The following is a 27,435-nucleotide window of genomic DNA, read 5'->3' as shown; positions in this document are numbered from 1 at the left end:
AAATACCTATAATGTTTACCTCGTGGGAAAAGCCTGGGAATCCAGGGACCTGGGTTCTAAGTTCTGTCCACGCCAAACGCACCTTGTGATTTGGAGGTAAGTGTTTCCTTTCTTTGGGCCTGTTTTCCCATAAGAAGGTGTTATTCTAGGTCAGATAATGACATTGACTCAGACCAGATTCAGTAAGTTGGTTTTCTTTTCATTCTTCCCGCATCCTGTTGGCCTTCACAGTATTTTAGACCAATTTGAACGTGTTGCCAACATGTAACTATTGACAGCTTTCACATAAAACTTTCTATCAGATTCTCCTAAAAATGGAAAGATATGGCAATACAGGACCAGCTCTCCCACATGACAACAGTTGGCTGGAGCTGCATAGCAACTTTTCCCTTGGGATGGGGCATGGTGTTCTGATTTGTCACGGTCCCCGCCACTATGTTACCTACCAAAAGGCAATTGCCATTTATTGTCATACTTGTCGTATTGTTTTTCTTAGGTAGATTTAATAGGAAATTATTATACATCTTGTCTTTATCAAATGTGGAATAATAAAAACGTGTGGAGGGAAATTATCTAGTATCTGAAAATATGACATGTGTTGATTGTGTGACTTTTTAATATGCTAGAGAATTTCTAACAAACCCACATGAGGGACACCTGCCTCTGGGGAAATTTAACTTTGACTAACAATCAATTAGGACACAGTGATGTTTTATAATTCTGTAAAGTTAGAGGTTAACTTGTAGGAAACTGATAAGGTGCAGTCATTTTTGTATGTCCAATGGAGAATATACCCAACCCCAAAGGTTACTATTTTATTACCCTGCCGGGCATGAAGGAAGTTTGGCTTTAACTTGATCATATTTCAGCATTCCTTTGCCCATTAACTGTTCTCAAATTGTTTTCAAATCAGCTGTGTCATATTGTTGGTTCTTTCATTAACAATTAAATAAGCTCTGTTTATTGGTATGAGAATTATGTTTTTAATTTCTTAAGGGTATTAATCTTTTGTCATCATGTAAGTTCCACATTTTTTAGTTGGCTATTTGTCATTGACTTATAATATTAAAATCAAGATTTATTGAGGTATAAATTACATACAGTAAAATCCCCACATTTTAAGTGTACCAGGTTGATGATTTTTGACAAATGTATACACTCATGTAACAACCACTCCAATCAAGATATAGAATGTGACAATTATATTTTTAACAATTTGAGAATTGTTCTTTTAGGCTATATAGAGAGAGCCCTGTGTTTTCAGAAAAGTGAATATTTACTTGTGGGCAAGAACAATAGTCTTCGATGTCTGTGGTGAAAGAAGGAATACAACTTAACATGCAATCAGGAAAAAGCCTGCCACTTCACTGTTTTGTTTTCTATCTAGTGAACTCCTGTACCAGAAAACCAACCCTTAAGGATGCTTCTAATCCTCATTTGTAAACGGAGTTACTGCTCTCCCAGGGCTCACATATTACTGCAGTAAAGGGTGCTGGGCAGGGTCTTGTGAAAGCATGCTCCGGAGAGTGAAATAAACAAGACAATACGTGAATTATAAACAAATACAAGGTTCTTGGAAAATGGAGGTTGAAAGGAACCCACCTGAGAGCCCAGGCAGACTGTAAAATATAACTAATGACTTTTCTGAGTCAGAGAATTTCCTGTCTCAAATCCCAGGCAAAAGAAGATCAAGAGAATCATGGCAGGTTTTCAGCTGCTCAATTCTCTTAACAACTCTCCCAGGTAAAATTCCAGGAGCTTTGGTCCGTCGGCAGATTCATTCCCTTTGAAGTACTGCTTTTCCATTAGCAAGGGAGCCTTGCAAAATCAAACACCCTGTGATTGGAAGCTTCACAGTCTGTGATGGGGTTCCAGCTGCTTCCACATCAAAGTTGCATTTCTAAGCGGACTTAATGTGCTGCCAAATAATGGCCTGTTTCAATTCAAATGTAATTCTACAAATATGGATTGAGAATGGGAAGCAGGAAGAGTGAGGTAGCTATTACAATAACAATGAGATGATGGAGGCTGGGACAAGAATGATAGAACATGGTGAATAGACAGTCTGGAATATTTTGAAGGTAGAGCCAAAAAAATGCAGATGGTTCAAACATGTGGTGTGAGAAAGTCAAGTCAAGGGTGGTTCTGAAGGCTTTGACCTGAGCATATGAAAGAATGAAGTTGCCCTTATCTAAGATGGGAAAACTGTGAAGGAACAAGGTTGAGGCAGGAAATCAGAGAAGCTCAGTTTGGGCTTGTTAAGTTTGAGGTGACTATTAGACATCCAGGTAGGTACTCACGTGGGCCACTGAGCCCACTTCAGGGGTGGGGTCTGGGATGGAGATAAATATGTAGGGAGTCAACAACATATGGAGAATATTTAAACCTATTGGGCTGGATAAGCCATCTGGGAGTGAAGGTAGAAAAGAGACCAAATCCAGAGAGAAGGGGCAGGCCACCATTTAGTGACTGGAGAGATGAGGAATCAACAGAGGAAAGGGAGAAAAGAGTAGCCAGGGAGGAAGTTTCTCTCAGAGTCTGTACTATTCTCTAAGTTAGAGTGCACTTTCTGGAAGAGGTAGAAAGTCATAAGTAAACAAATAAAATGTATGTTAGATGGTTATAAACAAGGTGGTCCGAGTTTCAGGTGACTGAAGCTTACATGAAGAATAGACAATTACAAAACCAAAACTAGGTAGGAAAGACAGTACTTATTTAGAACAAAGCATTACAATACAAATTACGGAAGAAATCATGCAATTACAAATTTGTAATTTTTAAAAGCTGACAAATAGCATACACATCACAAAATCCAGAAAAGAAACGTATTTGCTAATTTTCTTAAACACCTCCATACTATTTTTTTCTCTTTTAGGCTGAATATGCTTTGATTACCTCTTTATGTGACAACAATTTTGTGACATTTTCCATAACAAGAATGGAGAGATAATTTAGTCTTACCTCTAGCATATTAGATCTGAGTTTTTTATGATTGATAATTTAGAAAAACTTCTGACTTAACAATTCCTTTTTAGTAATGTCATGGTCATTTTGTGAATTGTTATCCGAGTTGGGAGCAACCTGTATCAAATTTTTGTTCTATATGAACTGTAAGATTTCAGGTGATTTCAAGCTTTCTAGTTCCCTGAGTTAACCTTACATACATACTCCTTTCCTTGAGGACACTCACTGATGACAGTGTTTGGTATACCTTACACACGGAAGGCCAGCAATAACTTAACTATACACGGAAGAGTATCACATAGATATATTCTACTAAACGCAAATGTTCCCAACTGGATTTCCTCTACCTGGATCCCAAATGCCTCTAAACACAAGGGGAAATCGTAAGAAAGCGGGTTTTAAGTGATTGCAGTAAAAACAGTATTTTGCAAATTTTACAAAAACATAGGATCATGGGAGCAAATTGTTGGGCATCCTTCTCGATCCATAGAAGAGTCCCAGGGAGTGGAGGGGCCCTAAAGACTAAGCTTTAGTTCCGCGATGTTACCACCTCTTGGTGAAGTGCAGAGGGAACGCAAAGCAAAAACCTGAGAAGGGAGTTCGCCAGGGTGGGGTGGGGGTGGGGTTGCAATTCTACATAAGATGCTCTGAGTGGCGGGAGTCAGAGTAAACAAATGCAGGTGATGGAGCGAGCCCTGCTGATATCTGGGAGGACTGCATTCTAGAATCCAGACCAGGTAACTGTGAATGGAAAAGCCCCGAGGACTGCCTCGCTGGGAAAAGCAAGGAGGCCTTTGAAACAAGAGGATGCGGAGGCTGGAGCTTAGAGAGGGAGATTATATGCTCTTGGTCACACAGTAAATCAGTGGCAGAGCAGGGACTGGAATTCAGTTTTCCGCTAGGTGGTTGGATAAGCAGATGGCTGAACTAAGTAAGGCCCTCGACATACCGGTTTCTGTTGGTTTGTTTTATAACCCTGTCCCTAACTCGAGGGTTTCCCCGGGACGCAAATCCACTCAACCGCCCACTTCCAAACTCAGGGCTGCTCCGGTGGGTCCCAGGACTCCTCCAGGGCCTCACTCCACAGCTGGCCTCATCTTTGCCTGCTCCAACCTTAACGTCCAAAGTCGGGAGGCGCCTTTTCTCAATGCTTTTTCACTGCATGGGACCAAGTTTCAACTTTCAGTAAGTTTAGCCTTTTGGGGCCAGAACGTTTGAAGACATTTCACAGCGCGGGCAAACCGCTTACACCTAAACCCAACATCAGAACCCCCACCCCACTCCGTAGCTGAATTTCCCCTCGCGAGATGTCGGCCAGAGGAAGCCGTCGGCCATATTTTGTGTGGCATTCTTCTGGTTTCTCTTACTTTGCCCATCCTTTATCATGCCGAGGTATTTCATGTCCTTATTTTTGAATGTACGCAAGTACTACAGAGTCGCCTTCCTTTGTAAAACCTCTATTTGAAGAGGGAAGAAGAATTTAGGTGTCAGTCGTTTTGCCCTTCCTAACATGGCTGCCTCAGTTTGCCGGCGGCCCCGGAAACGCTTCCGATTCCAGGCGGGCACAGCGGGGCGGAACTTCCGGCCTCAGGAAACAGGCACTGGCAGCTCTTCACGCTCTCTTCGGCGTTGTTCGCGAGGGCCGCAGCCATGTCTTACCCCGCTGATGATTACGAGTCTGAGGTAACCTGACCCTAAGCGGGTGCTGGGCTCCCCGACGGAGGCAGGTCTCTCTGGGTGCTGGGCCTCGCGGTGAGACGGTGTCCGGCCCTCTCTGGGAGCCGCGACCAGCTCCCGCCTGCCTCCTTGCCTGCGCGGCCGTCATGCTGCTGCCACCACTCTCGGCTCATCAGCCGCGTCTCTGCCCGCCCACTTCCCATGTCCGGTCCCCTCGTCCTCTCCTTTTCCGAAAGCGGGGAATGTGTTTCTGTAACTGAGCTCTTACGGTTTAGGCTGTGTTGTCAAACCCCGCTGATTCCCACCGCCTCTTGTGCTTTGCTCTGCCTTTCATTAATAATACAGCACTTGTAACTTGGTGTTATCATTGCTTGTTCGCCTTTTTCTCACAGGCATGTGAGATCCTCAGAGGCAGGGACTGTGTCTTACCCACCTTTGTATCTCTAATGCCCTGCTTGGCACATGAGCCCTAGAAAGGATTTTGGATTCACGAATTGGTGACTGTTCTGTCTTTGTCTCTTTCTTAACAGACTGCTTATGATCCCTATACTTACCCTGGCGACTATGATATGCACACAGGTGAGACGGGGATTTTCTGCTTAGCTGGGGACTTCTAAGGTTTGGCACCTTTATTAGTGTGTCTCAGAACAGCTATGACGGGCACCTATTTAAAATTGCTTCTTGATGGGCTAGGCTTGGAGTCAGTTATTAGCTCTCAGCAGGAGGGTGGTATAGAGCCTAATAAACCAGGCCTTTTTTCATGGTCCACCTCAAAGTGTCAGAAGGGAAGGATTGCTATCCTGGCTGTGATTTCTTTGTTTAAACTATTCGCTGCAGAAGAAAATCTTCATTGTGAAAAATTAAAGTGATTCAAACCAAGTCCAGAGAGTTTGTTTTTGTTTTGTTAGTGATTTCCCCCCCCCTTTTTTAGTTATTAGTTTCAGGTGTACAAAACAATGTAATAGTTCGCAAGTCCAAAGTTTTTGAAGTTTCCTGAAATGTTACAGTGTTTGGTTTGACTTAGCACTTAGTAGTAAGTGCCGTGCATTCTTCTGGGTACTTTGTGTGATGTATTTCATTTAGTTCTTACAACACTTCTGTGCAGTGTGTAAATTCACGTTGTCTCTGTGAAAAAACTGAGAAAACTGAGCACAGAGAAGTTTAGTAGTAACTTGCAACAAGGCACATAGGTAGAAAATGGCAGTAATTCATTCAAAAAATATTAAGTACCTACTACTTAATTCTCCCTTCCCACAGTCTTCCCCCTTCTCCAACACACACAACTCTTCTAGGTCCTCTGGGTCCATCTTGGTACAAGACAGACAAGATTCTTGCCCTCGTAGACTTTAGGTTCTAGTGGGGGAAACAGATAGTAGATAAATAACTTTAGTGGTAAATGTTGTGAAGAAACAGGGCGATGGGATTGGGAGTGACTTGGGAGGATTATGTCTCTGAATGTTTAAAAGGGAATTATATCCGATTTTATAGGTTTGAGTTTAGTTTGGGGGATGGTTTTGGCCTTTTGTTTTGTTACATATGTGGGCTTGAAAGCACTTTGTAAATTGTTTGTTATTTCCACCCTCTAGGAGATCCCAAGCAGGATCTGGCCTATGAACGTCAGTATGAACAGCAGACCTATCAGGTGATCCCTGAAGTGATCAAAAACTTCATCCAGTATTTCCACAAAACCGTCTCGGATTTGATTGACCAGAAGGTATATGAACTGCAGGCCAGTCGAGTGTCCAGCGATGTCATTGACCAGAAAGTGTATGAGATTCAGGACATCTATGAGAACAGGTACAGGCTGCTGGCTGAAATCTCTTTCCAGGGGGGACTGGCTTAGTGATACCACCCCAAAAAAGGGGTGCCGTTTAATCATTTTTCTGTTAAGAGAATGCCCAAGGGGTTTCTGTGGTTCACTGGGGCCAGGGACATGTTATTTTGTTGGACTCTGTATCCCCAGAATTCATACAAAGGCCTAAAATAACATCACTGTCAGTACTTACAATAGCAGTTAGTATGTACGATCAATACAGATCAGGCGCTGTCCAGCGTGCTGTTCTTGTATTTACTAGTTTACCTTTCACAGTAACCCCATGAAGTAAGTACTATTACATCCCTCATTTTATAGGCAAGGAAACAAAGCATAGAAAGGATAAGTCACATAGTTAAGCAGATGTGCTGAGTTTTGAACTTGTACAGTCTGACATCAGAGCCTAAATTCTAAACTGCTATGTAATGTCTCAGTGCATAACGGGGTGAACCAATCTTTGAGTGGTTGTATCTGGTTTTGAGGGGACTGCCCTTGTGTAATGGGCATTAGAGGTAAGACAGGTCAGTTATGGTTGGGAGTCAGGAAAGACTTTTCTAAGGAAGTAGAATTTAAGCAAGTTCTGGAAGGGTAAGTGGATAAAGCAAGTAGCCAAAGGCCTTGGATCAGTGAATAGGGATTAAACCCTGACCTGTGTTTCCTTCATCCCCCGGGTCTTTCACTGCGGTCCAACAGAAATATAATACCAGCCACGTGTAATTTAAATTTTTTTCATCAGCCACATTTAAAAAACATAAATCAGGTGAAATTAATCTTAAACATTTATTAATCCAATGTAGCTAAAATATTTCCACATATAATCAGTATTAAACGATAATGAGATGTTTTTCTTTGTATTAAATTTTCTAAATCCCATATTTTACATTTGTAGTACATCTCAATTTGTGTGTAATATAAATACTTGATCTCTATTTAGATTTCATAATCGTAATTAGAAAAGTAGATTCACATGTCCATGTTGTTCCAAATATAAAATATATTCTAAAACTTTAAAGTTTTTCAGTAACTGAGTTAAATGTTGTTTTTTAATTTACTTTAAAATTAACTGAAATGATAAATTCAGTTCTTCAGTCACATGAGGCCAGTGGCTACTGTATTGGACAGTGCAGACAGATACAGTAGCTGAAGCCCAGTGTGCCGTAGAGCTTTCCCTAGGAGAATGTGGAGTGAGAGAGTGGCTGGCACTTAGGAAATTAGTTCCTTTGGGGCTGTGGGCAGAGAAAGAGGAACAGTAAAGGAGATGGAGCAGAAAGAAAACTAGATAGTAAGTGAGCAGAGAGAAGTGTCAGAAAAGTAGGTAGTAAATCAGCAGAGAGAAAGGTCCCGGGAACCAAAGAGAAAAGAGACTTTGAAGGAGGAGTGGTCAACAAATGTTAAGTGCTCTAGCGAGGTTGAGATGAGAAAGGAGCCAGTTGAATTTGCGACTTTGAAGGTGCTTGATAATCTTAGCAAAGTCAGTTTCAGTGGAGTGGTGGAGGCAGAAGCCAGATGACAATGGGGCAACAAATGGGGGCTGACAAAGCAGAGTTGGTAAGTGTAGAGGACTGACAGGGTTATTGGAACACTTTCTGTTTTCTGTTTTGAAGGGGGATTTGAGCGTGTTTCTGTGTTGAACTGAGAATGGAGACGAGGGAGAGATGGGGCCTAGGGAGAGTCGGGGAAAGTTGAAGTAGCTGCTGAAGGGATCAGGAGAAAGAAAATGAACAGAAACTTCCTGTAGGGTTGTGAAGCATCCTGGGCAGCAGCGTTTGGGTTGGATGCTATAAATTGTGGCATCAGACTCTAACAAACTGATTTGCTTCCATGTTTGGAGAGGGGGAGGAGGAAACTGGTCCAGGAAGTGGAAACAACATTGCTAAGGGAGGAAGGTAGGAGTATCCAAAAAGTAATTCTCAAATCGGAACAGCGAGCAGTTAAATATGGCTGGAGTTCATGATGCAAAGGCAGGAGATGGTTCTGAAGAGCTTGGTGGGTGCCTAACTGATAGAAAGGGAGTGTTTTAGTGAATTAAGAAAGGTTATCTGGGGTATAGAGTTGAATCGAGGAAAGTTATAGACTTGGAAGTCTCTGGCTCTGGCTTTATTTCTGTGACTTCTTTCCCTTTCCGAACCTGGGTCCTTACCTGTAAAATGTAAGGGTTGCCTCTCTCGGGTCCTTTCTGTTTTGGAGTTCTAGAATTTTTCTTCTTGGTTTTCAGCTGGACGAAGCTGACAGAAAGATTCTTTAAGAATACACCTTGGCCTGAGGCTGAAGCCATTGCCCCGCAGGTTGGAAACGGTAGGTGTGAGCTCTGTCCTGTGTGCTGGATGGGATCCTATGATGGGGGGTCATTAGAAAGCTCAGGATGATCTGTGTCTGTTTCGCTCACCATTTTATTTCCTCAGGTCTTGGTACATAGTAGACCCTTAGTGAATAACTTGTTGAAAGAAGGCTGAATAAGTGAGGAGGACAGATCTCTCAACACGTGGTGAACGCTGAGATCGAGCTCTTTGTGCTGACTTGTTTCCGTTTCCCTCTAATTTGGGGGGGGGGTCATTACAGTGACTCTAGAATGGGCTCTCTAGCCTCATCCCATCTTCCATTTTCTGATGGTATCTTTCGTACCGGGTTTCCCCGAAAATACGACCTAACCGGAAAATAAGCTCTAGCATGATTTTTCAGGATATCACCTGAACATAATGCGTCTTTTGGAGCAAAAATATAAGACCCGGTCTTATTTTCGGGGAAACACGGTATACGGTGTGAGGTAGGAGGATCCAACTTTACTCTCTTGCGTGTGGATATCTAGCGGTCTCAGCACCGATTTTTGAAAAGACCCATCTTCCCCCATTGAATTCTCTTGTTACTGTTGTCAAAGGTGGTTGTCACGTAAATGTGAGGGTTTACTTCTGGAGTTTGATTTTGACTCCATCGATATATGTCTATAGCCTTGTGCTTATGCTACACTGTTTTAATTACTGTAGCTTTGTAGTAAGTTTTGAAATCGGGAGGTTTACATCTTCCAACTGTTTTTTTTAAAGATTATTTCGGTTCTTCTGAGTTCCTTGGATTTCCATATGAATTTTAGGATCAGCGTGTCAATTTCTGCAAAGAAGGTAGCCAGAATTTTGATAAGGATTGCATTGAATTTTAAGACCGATTTGGGGGAATTGCCACCTTAACAATGTTAGGTCCTCTGGTCCATGGACACAGGATGTCTTTCCATTTATTGAGTTCTTAACTTCTTTCAACAATGTTTTGCAGTTTTCAGTGTACAAGGCTTGCATTTCTTTTTTTTATGGCTAACATTTTTTGAACACTTAACTATTGTATCATACTCATTACTAAGGTTTAGAACGCACTCTGAAAGAAATGTTGGGGCAGCGGTTAGCTCAGCTCGTTAGAGCGCTGTGCTCTTAACAGCAAGGTTGCCAGTTTGATTCCAACGTGGGCCATTATGAGCTGCGCCTTCCACAACTAGATTGAAACAACTACTTGACTTGGAGCTGATGGGTCCTGGAAAAACACACTTAAAAAAAAGAAAGAAAGAAAAGAAAAGGAAGGAAGGAAAGAAATGCTATTTTCTGTGTTGCTCAGACCTTATCCTCTGTTTAATATGGAGCCTGTTTGCCTATAAAGAATGTAATATTACGTATATTAAAATACAGTAGGAGTCTCATAATATATATTTTTAAACAGGGAAGGATTCAGAGTACTCAGAGTATAAAAGGAGATTTGTTATAAAAATCCTCCTTCCACGTCCATCCCAAGCATTTGGTTCCTCTCTCTGGAGCCGTCTAGTGTTATCATTTTCTTGTTTATCCTTCCCATGAATCTATACTCATATATAAGCAAATAGGAATACAGTTGACCCTGAACAACGCAGTGGTTAAGGGTGCTGACCTCCCCTGTAGTCAAATCCGCATATAACTTTTGATTCCCCCAAAACTTACGTTGTCCCTCGATATCCATGGAGGTTGATCCTAGGACCCCCTGCGAATCCCAAAATGCACGGATCCGCAGGTCTCCTATATAAAATGGCATAGATCAGTGCATACAGTCGGCCCTCCACATCTGCAGACTCCCAGCTCTGCAACTGCAAACAGTATAGGTATTTACTGAAAAACTTCCGTATGTAAGTGGACCTGCACAGTTCAAACCCATGTTGTTCAGTGGTCAACCAGAACTCTTTTGTTCCTTTTTTACATAGACTATATGCCCCTTTCCTCCTCCTTTTATTTATTTTTTAAAATATATTTTTGGAGAGTATTCTGCATCTCCAGGATTCCTAAGAGCATCCCCAGGTTGGATGATTTGCTGGGAGGACTCATAGTACTCGGTGTATAGTCGTTCCCACAGCTGTGAGGATTTGCGGCAAAAGGGGTACAGCAAAATCAGCCCAGGGAAAAGGTTATGCGGTGAAGTCTAGAGGAAACCCGCTGCAAGTTTCCAGCAGCCGCTCCCTTGGAGTCACATCGGATGTGCTTAATTCCTCAAGCAAGGAATTGTGGCAACATGTGAAAAGTTGTCCAGCAGAGAAGCTTATGACAGACTTGGTGTCCAGGGATTTTATTGGGGGCTAGTCATGTAGGCACCTTCTGCCTAGCATGTACCAAAATTCCAAACTCCTAGAAGGAAAAGCAGATGTTCAGAATAAACCATATTGTTTGCACAGTTTAGGGAGAGCAGAGCGCCCTTGTCAGGGTGGTGGGAACCCTCCTGAAATCTACTTCCCAGATGCTAGCCAGGGACCAACTTTACTTGCAGGCTTCTTTAAGGATAGTAGACATTATTTCTCTGCTATGTTAACTCTTTTCTGCTCAACATCAATACTAAAAGAGCTTCCTTTTTCTTTCTATTTTTAAAGGATTATGTCATATCAATAGTATTTTTTAAAATAGGATTCCTAAGTCAATGATACATTTCAGTTTTTATAGGTAGTGTCATTGCTTTTCATGGAGCTATTACCATTTATTTATGTGCAGTTTATTTAAGCAACTGGATGGCAAAAGTATAACTGGTGAACAGAAATGGGTGTGAATGAGATTAAGATGAGGTTGAAAGTAAAAGGAGAAATGGATTCTATTTTTTGTTATTAAATTTATGGGATAACATTGGTTAATATGTCAATTTCAGGTGTACAACTTTATAATACGACATCTTCTATTGTGTGCTCACCACCCAAAGTCTAGTCATCTTCCCTTGAAAAATAAATTTTCTTGCTGTACTTATTCTTAGGGTGTAAGCATTAGAGTTTAGATGTTGTTTAGTTTCTGTATCACATTTATCTCTTTATTGCCCCCAAAGGGGTAAAACTGCCAGAATACCCTAGTTGTTTTGTGGATTACTAAAGTACCTTTCTGCCATCTCTTTCAGATGCTGTCTTCCTGATTTTGTACAAAGAGTTGTACTATAGACACATATATGCCAAAGTCAGTGTGAGTATCTAAATGTGGCTGGCAGTTTTTAAACTCTATGCCACATTGTCCCTGGAACACAGTCATTAGTTTATATTGGTTCAGTGTCTAAGAGGCATTGGCATGTTTTCTTTTAAGAAATGGCAGCGAGAAGATTGAACCTAGAAAGTTGGGTATCTGTTCCAGACAAACTGGAACACTGCATGGCCTGGACATGCTTTTTCATTTCTCCGTGCCCAGTTCTCCTTGGCTGTGCCCTTATGGCGGTGTGCTGGGCTGTGGGCTGCCATCCTAATAGTGTGCTCCGGCACCTTCTGCTGCCTCTGCTCGGGATGCCCTTTCTTTTCCCTTCAGTGCTTCGCCCCTGAGCCTCCTTCCCTTTGAAATGTACATGAAACTGTCAGTGTGTGCCAGGCACAGCGCTAGGCACTGGGCACACGTCTCCACGTCTCATCCTCACTGCGGTCCTGCAGAGTGCAAGGAAGTTACTTTTTCTCAAATTCCCACGACTAGTGACAAAACTCGAGCCTGTCTTATTGTGACACCAGTGTTCTTTCTCCCACACTTTGGGCACTGGTTCGAGTCTTCTCGATTCCTGAATTTTGGAGTGCCTGACGCATATTAAAATTCTATCTGTACTATTTCTATACACCACTGATTTAGCTCCAGTGTCTCCAACTCCCGACGTACATATTCAACTGCTCAACATCTCCACTTGGCTGATAGTCATCTCAAGTTTCACATGCTCAAAATTGAACTCCTGTTTTCTCTCGAAATCTGTGTGTCCTGTGTTCTTTATTTCAGTAAATGACACCACTCTTCACCCAGGTATTTGGATTGAAAACCTAGGCGTCGTTCTTGACTTTTCTCTTACTTGTCACCCATCCTTGCAGCAAATCCTGTTTTGCTCTACCTTCAACATACTTCTTAAAACCACCACTTCTCTCTGCCATCACTGCTGCTCCCCTAGTTCGAGGCATTGTTATCTCCTGCCTTAGCTCCTGGGTAGCCACTCTCCTGGTGTCAGTTTCCTTTCGTGCCCACTTAAGTTTATTCTCACTCAGCCTACTAACTACCATGATCCTTTTGAAACAGTCTCATCAAATCACTCCCTTCCTCAGTCCCACCATGACTTCCCACCATACTTAGAGTAGAATCCCAAGTCTTAGTCAAGGTCCTGCTTGAATTGGCCTCTGGCTCCCTTGCCAGTCTCATTTCCTGCAACTTTCCCCGGGCTCCTAGCCATACTCTGTGGCACGTCAAAGCACATATCACTAACTGACACTGTATAATTTGTTTGTTTGTTTGTTTGTTTTTGTTTGCTTCCGCCACTAGAGGGTAAGCTCCACCAGGGCACAGACTTTTCTTGTTCACTGCTCTAATCCAGTGCCCACACCTTGAGGGAGACATGTTAATCGCTGGAGCATGTGTGCGCGTGTGTAAATGAAAGAAACCGGCACCACCATCTTGCCTTAGAGTGTTCCCACCTAAGGAGGTCCCAGCTACTCAGTTACTCACCTTCTGTCCCCCTGAGGAGCACCTGACCTAACGAGAGCTCCTGCCTTGGTCGGAGCCACCATTAGTGGTGATAGCTGGAGGCGTTTCTGTTGCCAAAGTAATGCAGGGAGCCACGTCTTTCTAGCATCCCAGTGAGATCTCTGAGTACCTTATCTGATAGAAAGTAAAGAGTCCCTCCTATCATTAACGCTGTGGATCAGGTGCTTTGTGGGCTAGGCCAAGAATCTAGCCAGCCTGCATGACATGGCTGCTTTGGGAAGACCATGCATCAGAAGCCATAGTATAGCTGGGTTTACCATCTCTAATCTTCCCTCTGGTCTATAGGTAAAGATTCAGCAGATATTGATTGACCCTGTAACCTTTTTGCTAGGTACCAAACAGGGCACTTTCACATACATGACCAGTTTTGAACCCCTAGAGGGAGGTTTTTCATTAAAAGAGCATTTACTGTATTAGGCACTACATAATCTCGTTTTACAGAGAGATTGAATATATTGTCAGAACTCTACAGTCAATAAGCAGTGGTGCTAAGACTCTGAGGCAGTGTTCTTTCTACTCCATCATAAATACTTCATTCATCATGTTCCCCAGCTCAGAAACCTGTGGTTCTCAGTTGCCAGCAATCTAAAGTCTAGATTAGGGGTCAGCTGCCTTCCATGTAAAGTGTCAGGCAGTATTTTAGGCTTTAAGGGCCATAGTGGTCTCTGGAATCTGTTCAGCTATGCCTTTCTAGCAGCCATAGACAACGATGGGCATGGCTGCGTTTCAGTAAAACTATTTACAAAAACAGATGATTGGGGATTTGCTGACCACCCTGACCTAGATTCTTGTTCGGCACTGAAGACCACTCCATTTCTAGCCCGGTGTGGTCCAGTATAGCCCAGTATAGCCCAGTGTAGCAATGTCTGCTCTTCCTCCCCAACCACAGTTTTACCTCTTGCCTTTGTTGGTACTGTTTTTCCTGAAGTGCCTTTCCTCTCTCCACAGCTTTGCCAGATCGGTATGCCTGTTCTCTACCTTCAGTTAAGGTTGTTGCCATAAAACCTGACCGTTGTGGGCCGGTTTTCAGTGCCCCTTTGAACTGCTGAAGCACTACTGTCTTCGCTCCCTCCTGGGTGCTCTCTGCATACTGAGGAGAGAACAGGCATCAATTCTCATGTATTTGTTTTCCGCCATCGTGGTAGGTCATGAGTAAAACACATTTAAATTAATTATATCCTGATGTCTCTGTTCTCTTCATAGGGGGGACCTTCCCTGGAACAGAGGTTTGAATCCTATTACAACTACTGCAATCTCTTCAACTACATTCTTAGTGAGTCTGGGGTTTGGCCGTGTGGGGGAGGTTATGATGAGACCTACTAGTGGCCTCCCGCTCTTCTCAGCAGGATTTAATGTGCCGGTGGGAAGGGGGGAAGTCTTGTGAGTCACAGCCTTTTCAGAGAGAAATTGTGACATGCGATCTGCGGCTTTTCTGAATGGGCACAGTGATGGCTTCGAGTCTGACTGTCCTGTGATCTGCACAGATGCTGATGGTCCTGCTCCCCTTGAACTCCCCAACCAGTGGCTCTGGGATATCATCGATGAGTTCATCTATCAGGTACCTGCTCAGCCCTTGGCCTCGTTTGGAATAACTGGTCCAAACAAGGAGTAGCTGTTACCATTGCTCGTATTGTTAAAAAGGTACATGGTATAAAAATACACCCATCGCAGTGTGAAATCTCCTATGGCGGTAGACTCCTGTGTCTTGGTTTTCTGAAATCAGTGAGGCCTTAGGGCTCCAGATAGGAACTTGGAAGTCAGGAGAGTTGAACTTCTACCAAGTTCCCACCTGACCTTGAGAGGTAGTCTGGTAGGAAGGATACAGGTCTCACAGGCTTTGGGGCCACGGAGAAGTGGGTCCTAGTCTGGGGTGCCACCTGGTGGCTCTGTAACAATGACGTGCCAGTTAAGCTCTCCGAGCCTCACTTTTCTAACCTATAAAACGTAGATGTTCTATATCCTAATTGTGGTAGTGGTTACTTAAGTATATGTTAGATCAGAATAAAACAACATTTTTATCAAAATGGAAATCTTAATCCACCTCAGAAGTTCCACTGAGAACCATGCCCGATACAGCTGAGGGGCCTGAGGGTAAGAGTTCAAGTTTTGCTGTTCACTAGCTCAGGACTTTCGGCAGATTACTAACCACACTGTGCCTTGGTTTCTCCAAAACAGGGATTGATGGGAAGGTTGCTGGGGGATCATGTATAAAGTGCTCAGCCCAGTGCAGTCACAGAAAAATTACTCAATTGATGTTGCCTGGTTGTTTTGATGGTCAATATCATCATTATTCTCCACCTGATTTGAGCCCCATTTTATTCTTTAAAACATAACATAGATTGTAAAACAAAAGGATTTGGAAAAAAATCTGTTTTCTGTATGTTTCATGGGGATGGTATAGCTCTCACTGGGTATTTCAGGGGGACTCGATTTCTTAATAAAGATGTTTGAGCTCCATGGACCAAAGAGACTGTGAATACAAAGTGCTGCTAAGTTGTGATTGGGGAGCTAAGCAAACCTTCCTAGGGCTCTTTGAGGAAGAGGCTTCCTGCTCAAGATGAGGAGACTTCAGTGCCTTTGTGCAGTTTAGGCCACAAACCACACTGGCCTTGTTTGCCCCTTCTGGCTTCTTGGCTTGTGTCAGCCTCTAATTTGGCATAATTTTAGAAGCTCGGCAGGCCAGTCGAGGAGGGTCATCCGTGCTAAGGTTCTTCATCCCTCTGAAGACAGTCATAATTCCCTGGGTTTAGCTGTTGTTCTCTTCCTAAGGGGCTTAAGGTGCTTTCATTTCTAACAAAGACTGGCCAGTGAGGCCTGGTGATCCCTTCCAGCCACGTGGGTGTCGCATAGGGTGAGTGGCTCTTCCCTACCACTCTCTTTTGTTCATTTTTATTGATACAAGAAAGAAATGAACATGTTAATACTGTTTAATATATGTATATATTTCAAAGTGCACATAAAGTGAGTCTTGTCTTTTCAGAGGCATCAATTATTGTCTGGAAAGATAGGCAGACGTTAATGTTTCCCAGCCATTTACATAAATGTATACATATAAAAATGTATCATTTTAAAAAATGGTGTCCTGTATTATGTAATTTTCTATGACTTGGAACACTTAGCATGTCTGTATGGAGCCCTGCCTTGTTCTTTGGTGCAGTATTACATAGTATGGATATATCACTCCTCTGGTGATGGACATTTGGGGTTCTGGTTTTAACTATAAAAACAATGAATCAGTGAGTATCTTTGTATGTGTTACACATAGGTACATCTCTAGGGATCACTAGAAGTAGAATTGTTTGTTGAAGGATGTTTGCTTTATCAAATCAACTTTACAGAGGCATAATTTACATACAATAAAATGTACCAATTTTAAGTGTATCACCAATGAGATTTACCAAGTGTATGACACAACCACAATCAAGATAACAGAACATTTTAATCCTTTGAATTTTTAATAAATAGTAGTACATTGCCCTGCCAAAAGGCTGTATCAAATTATACTATTACCAGCAGCTTTTGAGAGTAAGCTTTCTCTACTCGTTGTTCATCTAATTTCCGTCACTTTGATGGGAAGGAAATGGCATCTCAATTTATATTTCTCTAATAACTAAAGAGCCTGAACATTTTCCCTGTTAATTGGCCAATCTTGTTTTTCTTTGAAGTGGTCGTCAGTTTCCTTTGCCTATTTTTTCTATTGGATGGTCGTGTTCTTATTAATGTATGAGAATTCCGTATATTTTCTGGATACTATTCTTTATTTATTGTAAATCTGGCAACTTTTCTCCTGTACTCTTGGCGTTGAAGAACAATTTTAGGTCATCTAGGACCTAGAGCCTTTCTAGGTCACTGGGTTCCAAACCTGAGTGCACCAGAATGAACCAGGGAGCTTCAAGAAATTCTGATTGAGTAGGTGGGTCAGAGCCAGCCTAGTGCTGGTCCCATACAGAACCACTGCCCCCCAAAAAAACCTGTGGCTTGTCCGCTATGTGTGCTTTACACTTGGCCAGTGGTTGGTAGAGAGGTGACTTAGATTGGGGTCCCGCTCCAGGTGGTAACTCGAGTAGAAAGGAAGACACACACGTGACAGATACTAGCCCGTCTCCACCACACCATCACAATCCTGACCCTGCGTGGCAAAGCCACGTCTGAATAGAGATCTCTTCCAAACCACCTGATTCTGGTGGCCAGGTTAACGGCATTGTGAAGCCCAGAGATATTAAGTGACTTTAGGCTGTGTTTGTCTCCAAATCGAATCTTTTCCCCACAAATTACCTCTTATCTTAGAAATTTTTACTTAACTGTGCAACAACTAACATAATCAGTGATGACAAAATTCACAGCTTAACTAAAGATGGCTCTGAGAAAACGGTGTACAGAGAGGGTTAGCATGAGTCGTAGTTTCGCCCCCACCTCGCCAGTCCAGAGCCCTGCGCATCGCCTCATTTCCAGCATCGTGCACTTGGGCTGTCACTTCGGGGTTTACGCCACTGCTACATCTTTCCCTTCTTCCCCAACAGTTTCAGTCATTTAGCCAGTATCGCTGTAAGACCGCCAAGAAGTCAGAAGAGGAGATTGACTTCCTTCGTTCCAATCCCAAAATCTGGAACGTTCACAGTGTCCTCAATGTCCTTCACTCTCTGGTAGACAAGTCCAACATCAACCGGCAGTTGGAGGTGTACACAAGCGGGGGTGAGTGCAGCTTGCCATCTGTTCCTAATGCACAGGGACAGTGGGAAGTCCTAGGGAATGAATGGGCTGTCATTTCTTTGGTTTTTGGGTGTGAACAGTAGCCGAGTGCCCGCACTGGGGGCTCCTGGGCTTGGCAGCTGTTGGCTGACAGTCTGAACCAGCACTTCTGAGGTACGCGTTTGTAAACACTCCTATGTCTTCAGGGCCTTTGTTCAGATTCAGCACTTTTCAGACATTTGGGTGTCAAGATCACCTTACATTCTTGAAAGACAGAATCACAAAGTTTACCTTTGTAAAAAAAATTTTCCAGTGAGAAGAGTGGCATTTTTGCAAATCTCTTTAGTGTCTGGCTTCTAGAAGAGTGGATTCTCATTTCTGCTTCTGCTTTCAGTCTGTCGCAATATGCTGTTTTGGTTGAAGTATATGAGGAAAATCTGGCCTCACAAAGATGCTTAGTTAGGAAAGGGAGGAATTTTTAATAGCCTCTTCAGGTAATATGGATTTTTTTTGATACCACACCAGAACTTGACACGTTCTTCGTAGTGTCTTACAGGTTAGTTGCAGTGAGGAATCTAAAACCCTATCAGTGAACTTTCACTTTGTTACATTAAAGTTTATTGGTTTGCTGCAGCTTGAATGGGCCATTTACTCATACATGATTTTGTAAAGTATTGGTTCATTGAGTTGTCAAGAATTTCTAAATGTTGGCACATTTTGTTACACAGTTTTCTAAAACTCACGTTTGTTACTTTGCCATCAGCCTTATCAGATCTTTATTTGGAAGCTATTGAGCTCATAGTGGCAGATACAAGTTTTATAAAATTCTAAATTTTGCTTAAAAAACTCAGATTTTTTTCTTGGCAGCAAACACTGTCAGGTGGTTTCATTGAAGTGTAACAGGCTGGTTTCATTCATGTTTGAGAAGATTTTTGCCAAATACCCGAATTTAAATAACCATAGTTTGTCTGTCCATCATTCCTTCAAGTAAAAATGGCACTGTGTGAAAAGTGGCCACTTCTTTCACTGCAAGTGTGTGGTGGGACAGAATACAGTGACGGCCAGTCCAGCTGTGCCACCGCCTGAATTATGCTAAGTTGTCAGTATTTTTACCCAGCACTATGTTTGCATCATTGGTGCAAATTTCAACTCAGTAGGAAAGGCAGATAGCATTTTAGTGTTATTAAGGGAATGGCTTTGACCTCTGGATCTCCTGAAAGGAGGGCTTCTGTGAGTAACTTCTGATGAGAAGGGCCTTCATGTTCTCAGGTGTGTTGGGACCAAAAAATGAAAAATAAAAGAAATGCTGCCCTCCACCCAACTGTTGGTAAATTTTAAAGTTAGCATAGGCCAGGCTGCTGTTTCTTGGTATTCCTTTGAAGGCAGAGTTCTTCTTGTTGCAGGAAGTTGTAGAGGCTGGCAGCAGGTGAAGAATTTACTGAGTGACATTCAAGGGTCAGGCGTGCCTGCCTTCGCCTCCATGTGCTGAAGTGTTCAGTGTCTGTCTCTCTCAGGTGACCCTGAGAGCGTGGCTGGGGAATATGGACGGCACTCCCTGTACAAGATGCTTGGCTACTTCAGCCTGGTGGGGCTTTTGCGTCTGCACTCCCTGTTGGGAGATTACTACCAGGCCATCAAGGTGCTGGAGAATATCGAGCTGAACAAGAAGGTAATTACCTCTTTCCCCTGCCCGTCTTCCCTGGGCCAGAAAGTCTGTCTGCTTCAAGAGAAACTGATCTATTAGAGCAAGTGTCTGGGAGGTGAAAGAGGACTCTTCCCCTGGCAGTTGAAAAGGAAGAACTGGGAAGCCACTTCAGTGAAAATCTGAACCTGGACAAGGGGCTTTCTCTTTGGTGCTAAATTAACACTTAAAATATTCAGCAGTCTTTTGATTCTGTTTTAGAACAGAATGATAATGGCAGATTTTTAAAACCATTCAAGTTGTACTGGTCTTAAAGAATTAACAAAAGTCTTAGTTCTAAGATGGTATAAATAGCGATATGATTAACTGTGGTTGTTTTTCCTAGCCACGTAAAAATAGGTACCTTTTTGTTTGACGTGTGTGTCTGTGTATCTTATCTGTCTGTTCCTTCATAGGGCATATTTGCAAAAGAAAGGAGTAGAAAGCAAGGAAGAACATAAAACTGAGGTGTGGAGAGTTTAGAGTGGAAAGATTTTAGGATCACCTGGTCCAGTCCCTTTGTTACAGCCAAGAAAACGGAGGCCTCCGGTCACGTAACTTGGTTGGTGAATGGTACAATCTGTGCCATTCTGACTGCAGAGCCAGAGCATCCTCTGCGTAGTTCAGGGCCTCTGCTGGGGAGCTCGCAGTGCTTCTGCCTCAGCTGGCACTACGCCCACCAATTTTCAGATCCTGGCTGGGATGAATTGTCTGGGCCTCATGGGTGCTGCTTCCGTCTCCTTCCACAGAGCATGTACTCCCGTGTGCCCGAGTGCCAGGTCACCACATACTATTATGTTGGTTTTGCATATTTAATGATGCGTCGCTACCAGGATGCCATCCGGGTCTTCGCCAACATCCTCCTGTACATCCAGAGGACCAAGAGCATGTTCCAGAGGACCACCTACAAGTATGAGATGGTAAGGGGCCTCTGACCACCTGACCTTGGGCACCTGTGCCAACAGTTGTTGGTGAACTCCACATTTTTTGCTTTTTTTTGTATGCTTTTTCAACACAATGATTTTTTAATGGCTGGCCTACTCTAAGGGTTTCTTTTGTTGTGTCTATTACCTTAGGTCATTAACACCTTGACAGTAAGGATAGTGTATTTTACTGGGGTTATCCCCCAGCAGTGCCCACACTTATTATTCAGCAACAGTTTGCTGAGTGTTCCCTCGTGTTTAAAAATGAGTTCAGTGGGTATTGTCCTCAAGCATTTTGCCAGGGAGGGGGGTGGGTCCCAGACATACATAGAATTGGGAGAAGCTGTTAGGCAGAGCTAAGATGTTGAGACTTGGAAATAGGGTGATAGCAGCACAATAAACCATTTTGGCTGGAGGGCAGGGGTGTAGTCGATTTGGGGTGTTAGAGTCTTATTACCCAACAAAAGTACTTCGTCTTTATTCTATAGGCATTGAGGTGAAATTGGAGGTTTCTGGGTGCCTTGATCATAACGGGTGTGGGAGGATCGACCTGCCCGTAATGTGTGTGGCAGACTGGAGAGACTGAGGTACCAGTAAAGAATCCAGGAGACAACTACCGCGTTTGCCCGAAAATAAGCTCTAGCTGGACACTTAGCTCTCATGCGTCTTTTGGAGCAAAAATTAATAGAAGACCCGGTCTTACGTTATATTATATAAGACCTGGTCTTATAGTAAAATAAGACCGGGTTTTCTATTAATTTTTGCTCCAAAAGATGCATGAGAGCTGATTGTCCAGCTAGTCTTATTTTCGGGGAAACACGGTAAGGAGGGCCTGGAACTAGGCCGGAGTTGAATAGAGCTAGAGCGAGGATTGGGAGAGATGGTGGGGAATGAACTGACTGGGGCAAGACCAGGGAGAAGTCCGAGAGCTGTGCAGTGTACTTGGGAGAACGCTGGGCCGTGTGGGCAGCGGGGCCCCAGGAAGTCCATTCACTGGCCCCGCGCTGGCCTCCCCATCCCCAGATCAACAAGCAGAATGAGCAGATGCACGCGCTGCTGGCCATCGCCCTCACCATGTACCCCATGCGGATCGACGAGAGCATCCACCTGCAGCTGCGGGAGAAGTACGGGGACAAGATGCTGCGCATGCAGAAGGGCGACCCGCAGGTCTACGAGGAGCTGTTCAGCTACTCCTGCCCCAAGTTCCTGTCGCCCGTCGTGCCCAACTACGACAATGTGCACCCCAACTACCACAAGGAGCCCTTCCTGCAGCAGCTCAAGGTGTTTGCTGACGAGGTGCAGCAGCAGGCCCAGCTGTCGACCATCCGCAGCTTCCTCAAGCTCTACACCACCATGCCCGTGGCCAAGCTGGCCGGCTTCCTGGACCTCACGGAGCAGGAGTTCCGGATCCAGCTCCTCGTCTTCAAACACAAGATGAAGAACCTGGTGTGGACCAGCGGCATCTCCGCCCTGGACGGCGAGTTCCAGTCGGCCTCTGAGGTGGACTTCTACATCGATAAGGTACGGCGGCCCCTTGGGCCGGGTTCTCGGGGGCACTTCCTGCTCGTCGCGTCAGCAGTAAGGACTTAGTGAGCGCCCACTGTCTTCCCGTCAGTGTGCTGAGCATTTGGGAGACACTGGTGAGCAAATTAACGACGATTTCTGCCCCTGTGCTGATAGTCTGGTGTAAACAACTAGACAGTAAACGTTATAATTAAGCAAACCATGTAGTAGGTTAGAAATTGCCAGGTGTTAGAGTCCAGGCAGTGGTGGTGGTGGGAGGTACAAGTTGCGGCACTAAATCAACTGCTCAGGATGGGCTTTGTTTACAAAGTGAAGTAGAAGCGAAGACTTGAAGGAGGTGAGGAAATGAGCCAAGCACGTATTTGGGGGAGGAGCATCCAGGCTGAGGGAGCAGTAGGAACAAAGGCCCTGGGGCAGGAGTGAGCCCCAGGGTGTTTAAGGGGCTGCTGCAGTGTGGCCTGGGGGAGCAGGCTGTGGCGGGAGATGAGGTGAGAGAAGAAAGTGGGCAGGTGCTTTCTAGACTGTTGGAAGTACTTTAGCAAGTGGAAAGCCACTGTCCTGACTGTACCGCCCTGAGTGTGCTGTCTGGTTTTGAACTTATTATAATGGGATTGTACAGTATGTATCCTTTTTGTGCCTGGCATTTGCTCACATTGTATTTGAGCAATTCACTGTCCAGCATCGTGTGTAGCAGTAGTTCATTCATGCGCGTTGCTCTGTCATAGTCCAGCATGTACTGCAATTGACGGCCGTTTTTCTTTCTTGCTGCTAATGGACATTTGGGTGGTTTTTGGCGATTACAAAAAGTACACATGGCTTTATGGAGTGACTGTCAGAGGTCCATTTAAGTTTTTGTTTTTAAGTGATACATTTATATACACTTGTGTATGCAGTTATTTCTGGAAAGATGCATAATCAACACAGCAGTGGTTTCCTCAGGAGGCGAGGTGGGTTGAGGAACAGTGTTAGATTTCACTGTTGGGATTTTAAGTTCAAGTGGGACATTTTAATGTCCTAATGAGGTTTTTCAAAGGAGTAATTTGGTTTTTTTAATGAGTTTTCTTAGACTTAAAATATGCTAGATTCCTAGAATTGTTCTTTCCATGAAATAGCAACTCCCCCTTTGGTTTCCTCACGAACATACACTCACAAGTAAAGAAAACGTTCCATTCTGACCTACTAGGAACGCTGATGAGGGCTTATAACAGTCCGTTAAAATCAGTGGACTGGTTATCTTTCATTTTTTCTAGAATGTTTCTTAGGCAATATTTCTTAGATGTTATTTCTTCTCTTGTCTCCTTCTTGAGTTATTACAGTGTGTAGACCCCACTCTGTCCTCCATGCCTCTTAAACTTGTCTTCCATGTTTTTCTCCTTCATTCTGGATCATTTTTGTTTGATCATTCTATCCCTAATTAATCTCTTCAGCTCTGTTTCTTTCTCTCTCTCTCTTTTTTTTTTAACTCACTATGCAGTGTTTCCTTATGTGCTTGGTTATTTTTTTTTACTACATATGATTCATTGCTGTTGAAAAACCATTTGTCACATTCTTTGAAGACAAGGTTGAATGTTCACTTCTCTGGAGGGGATTTCCTTTGCCTCTTCAAGGTGCCTGGGGTGTTACTGTTCTGGGACCGCCATCGACTGAACTTACAGCCTGTGGTCCCCTGGACCAGGCAGGCGACAAGCCTAGGCTACAGAATCACTTTGTGTTTATCATGTCTCAGAGATGGGTCTTTTTTCTTTTATTCCCCTCGCCCCTCTTGGCAAGCGTTGCTTGGAGTCAGGAGTGGGATTGTAGTTTTCTTACGCTTTCCCTTTAGGATCCCAGCATTGCAAGGAGAGTCTTCTGTTAGGCTGGTCCTGGCCTTGTTTTGTCCCCTCTGCCCAAGTTTTCTAAGATTATCAAATGACCTCAGCACAGATGCGGCTTCTGTGTTTTGCTTAGGATGGTTTCTGTTTTCTCTTAAATAGTTCTTTATTCTCTTTTCAGCTCTTTGATGCTATAAAGACATTTAAAAAAATAAATTGTCCTGCTTTTTTTGGTTGTTTTCAGAAAGTGTTTAAACATACTACGTGTTTTTTTGAGTTTTTAAAGATATAATTTGCAGGACATAAACTTCCCTATTTTAAAGGGTACAATTCCATGACTATTAGTATATTCACAGTGTTGTGCAAACATCTCCAGTATCTAATTCCACAATATTTCCGTCACCCCAAAAAGAAACTCGCTGCCCATTAGCAGTCATTCCCAATTCCCCCTTTCCTCCAATCCCTGGCAAACCAGCAATCTGCTTCTGTCTCTGAGGATTTGTCTATTCCTGACATTTCTTATAAATAGAATTGTAAAACATGGCCTTTTGGGTTTGAGTTCTTTCATTGAACATGTTTTCAAGTTTCATCCCAGGTTGTAGCACATATCAGTGCTTTATTCCTTTTTACAGCGGAATAATATTCCACTGTGTGGCTACATCACATTTTGTTTATCTATTTTTGATGAATAGAGTTGTTTTCACCTTTTGGCTGTTGTGGGTAACACTGCTGTGAATAGTCGCATACAGGTTTTTGTGTGAAGATATTCTCTTGGGTGTATACCTGGTTGTCAGGTCAGTTTGAGTAGTTTGTTTTTGAAAGCTCATCTTGTTAAACCGAACCCTCTTATTTAGAGTTTATGGCTCTTGAAAGACTTGAGGTTTGTCAGAATGTAGCTATCCCTGACATGAACAGACTCACCGAAAGTAGAAACATGTCAGTAATGGAAGTTTTTCAGTGTGTTTTAAATCATACTTTTAAAAATCAAACAAAATTGTTTGTCCCCTGCAGGGTCATGGCAACTACCTAAAGTCCTTTTTGAGTTTATTCCCAATGGCTGACATACATATTCTTTGGTAATATCAGTAACCTGCTACATACCTCTGTTATGTCTTAATGACCCAGCTTAACTAGTCCCAACTATCTGGATGGTCTTTAATAAAACACTTCCCCCAAGAATTAGAAACTTGGTTATAACTAATACGATTTTGCTGTGGAATTATATTCAGGTTAAATTAATAAAAATATGACTCAAAGACCTGCCCTGAAAATGTTTGTAATTGCATGTTTTTGTTATTGTTGCTCTTCCTGGTTCAGGTTTGTCTTTGGCAAAATACTGCTTGCTCTCTTTCTCTCTCTCTCTCTCTCTCTCTCTCTCTCTCTTTCTCTCGCGCTCTTTTTATGCTTGATTTGAAAATATCCTATTAAAGATTCAGAAAGTTCTGGGGTCTTAACCTAAACTATGTAGGAATTTACAAGTAAAATGACATTCAGCAAAATATTTTCAGCTAAAAAACAAAATTTAAAATCGGAGCTAGTTTGCAATCTGGTCAATAGTGTATGAGAATAAAATGTTGTTTTAAATGTTTTTATTACCAAAAGATTCATGTTCATTGAAAAAGACTAGAAAATAAAAATAAATGATTAACAAGAAGAAAATAAAAATCAGTCATCTAGGAAGAAAGCTGCTATTGACTGGAAAAGCACTTTAGGGGTTTACCTTGCACTTAGCATCATGATTATTTGCAAGTCCATCAGTGGCTCCACCTCACTGCGCTTCTCTGACTGTTTTTCCCACAGGACATGATCCACATCGCAGACACCAAGGTTGCCAGGCGCTATGGGGATTTCTTCATCCGGCAGATTCACAAATTTGAGGAGGTGAGAGGTCTGAGTGAGGTGTGTGGGCAGGGTGGGGACAGAAGTTAGGAACTGGGTGGGGAATTTTACATTTTTTTTATTTTTTATTTTCAAGAACGCCCGAAATTGACCCTGTAAGTTTCTGAGCTAGACTGGCTGGCTGCTTGGGGTTTGGGGAGTGGGGTTGGGCCTATAGAAGTTGCTATGTCAGCATCTCTTTCCAAGATCTCCCTCAGCGGGTGGCCAGCCAGTGATGCTTCTCTCCCTCCCTGGTATTTCCTAATATGGGTGGATTCACTGCCTCCTCTCAGCCATCCCTCCCCATTTGGCAGTTATTCTGCAACTTAGACAGGTCTGGCCAGTTCCTGCAGGCAGAGGACATGGAGCTCTGTTTTGACAGACTTGGTGCATTCTATGTCTTGCCCTAGGAGAGGTCTTTCGGGTCAGGTCTAACACTACAAGGGTGTGGGTCTCTTTTTGTGGCGATAGCTCGAGCCCCTGCGTCCTGGTGCCTTGAGTTCTCCAGCAGAGGTCACTGCTAGCCTGTGTTCCACACCACCGGGCTCCTCCAGCAGGGTAGTCATACAGCCCTGGCAGGTCTAGCCACTCTGAATCCTTTTCTTGTGTATAAAATGGTCAGAGCAATATAGGGTATGTGTGTTGAGTGTGAAGGGCAGGGAGGACAATCTGCATGAATTGTGAGGGGCCTGTGAATGTTGGGTGGAGAACCTAACTGGGCTTTACACACAGGAGCCACCCAGGCCCACATCAGAGACTCCCTTCCCTGACATCAGAGGGCTGGCCCGGAAGTCTGGCCTGGCGATCACATTCACCGTAGGAAAAGGTTGGGTGAAAATCCCCTATCTAACTTTGCTTTTCTTTCTCTTCTAGCTCAATCGAACTCTGAAGAAGATGGGACAGAGACCCTGAGTACATTCAGACTTGCATTAGTTAGAATGTAGTCTGATGTCATTGTTAGTGGGGAGTATTTTCGCCACTGAAGCCTTTACCGAGCTCAGGCACCAGCCAGCCAACTGATGAAGTTTATTTGAATCAAGGACTCAAATGTTTTCAATAGGTCTCAGTAAAGGGTCTTCTTTGGAGCCCGATTTGTCATGTCGTTATTGTTGTTGGGGAGCATGTTGGATGAGGGCAACAATAGGTAATTTCCCATGTGCCACGGTACTTCCCCCCAGTGCATCCGTTATTGGTGTTTACATTGAATTAATCCCTGTGTCATAAAGCACTATTCAGTTTATAGGACATTTTCATATTCAGTATCTTATTTGCACCTCACAAGAATCCGGTGAGCGTTAAGTGACCTGCTCTGATTTGCATGCATGTTAGCGGGAGGGCTACTGGACACCTCTTACTGCCAGGAACTATGCTAAGAGGAATCCATGTCCGCCGCTTACACCTTACAGCTTGGATTCAGCAGTAGCACCCCCGTTTTGTGGATGAGGAATTAGACTCGGGGAGTTAAGTGACTTGATCAATATTACATAGTTATAGAAAAGCCAAG

The 27,435-nt window shown here is 43.3% G+C and overlaps 1 protein-coding gene across 2 annotated transcripts; it reads left to right on the top strand.

The window, feature by feature from the left end:
• Positions 1–4,527: 4,527 nt before the first annotated feature.
• EIF3L (eukaryotic translation initiation factor 3 subunit L) lies at positions 4,528–27,016 on the top strand. 2 transcript variants are annotated; one of them, XM_019752992.3, is made up of 13 exons: positions 4,528–4,647; positions 5,172–5,220; positions 6,228–6,438; positions 8,670–8,749; positions 11,828–11,889; positions 14,629–14,698; positions 14,910–14,983; positions 17,946–18,117; positions 19,629–19,783; positions 20,545–20,715; positions 21,742–22,239; positions 25,854–25,934; positions 26,805–27,016. In XM_019752992.3, exons 1-13 carry the CDS (start codon positions 4,615–4,617, stop codon positions 26,841–26,843), a joined length of 1,695 nt encoding a protein of 564 aa, XP_019608551.1. In that variant the 5' UTR covers positions 4,528–4,614; the 3' UTR covers positions 26,844–27,016. The 2 variants fall into 2 exon arrangements, with proteins under 2 accessions (XP_019608551.1, XP_074182482.1); XM_074326381.2 differs by lacking the exons at positions 4,528–4,647; positions 5,172–5,220; positions 8,670–8,749 and having other exon boundaries at positions 6,232–6,438.
• The last annotated feature ends 419 nt before the right edge of the window (positions 27,017–27,435 follow it).

The sequence above is a fragment of the Rhinolophus sinicus genome, chromosome 1 (genome assembly GCF_057876585.1).
Source record: "Rhinolophus sinicus isolate RSI-liver-muscle chromosome 1, RSI-T2T, whole genome shotgun sequence".
NCBI classification, from domain to species: domain Eukaryota; kingdom Metazoa; phylum Chordata; class Mammalia; order Chiroptera; family Rhinolophidae; genus Rhinolophus; species Rhinolophus sinicus.
This window is presented reverse-complemented; position numbering and strand designations above follow the sequence as displayed.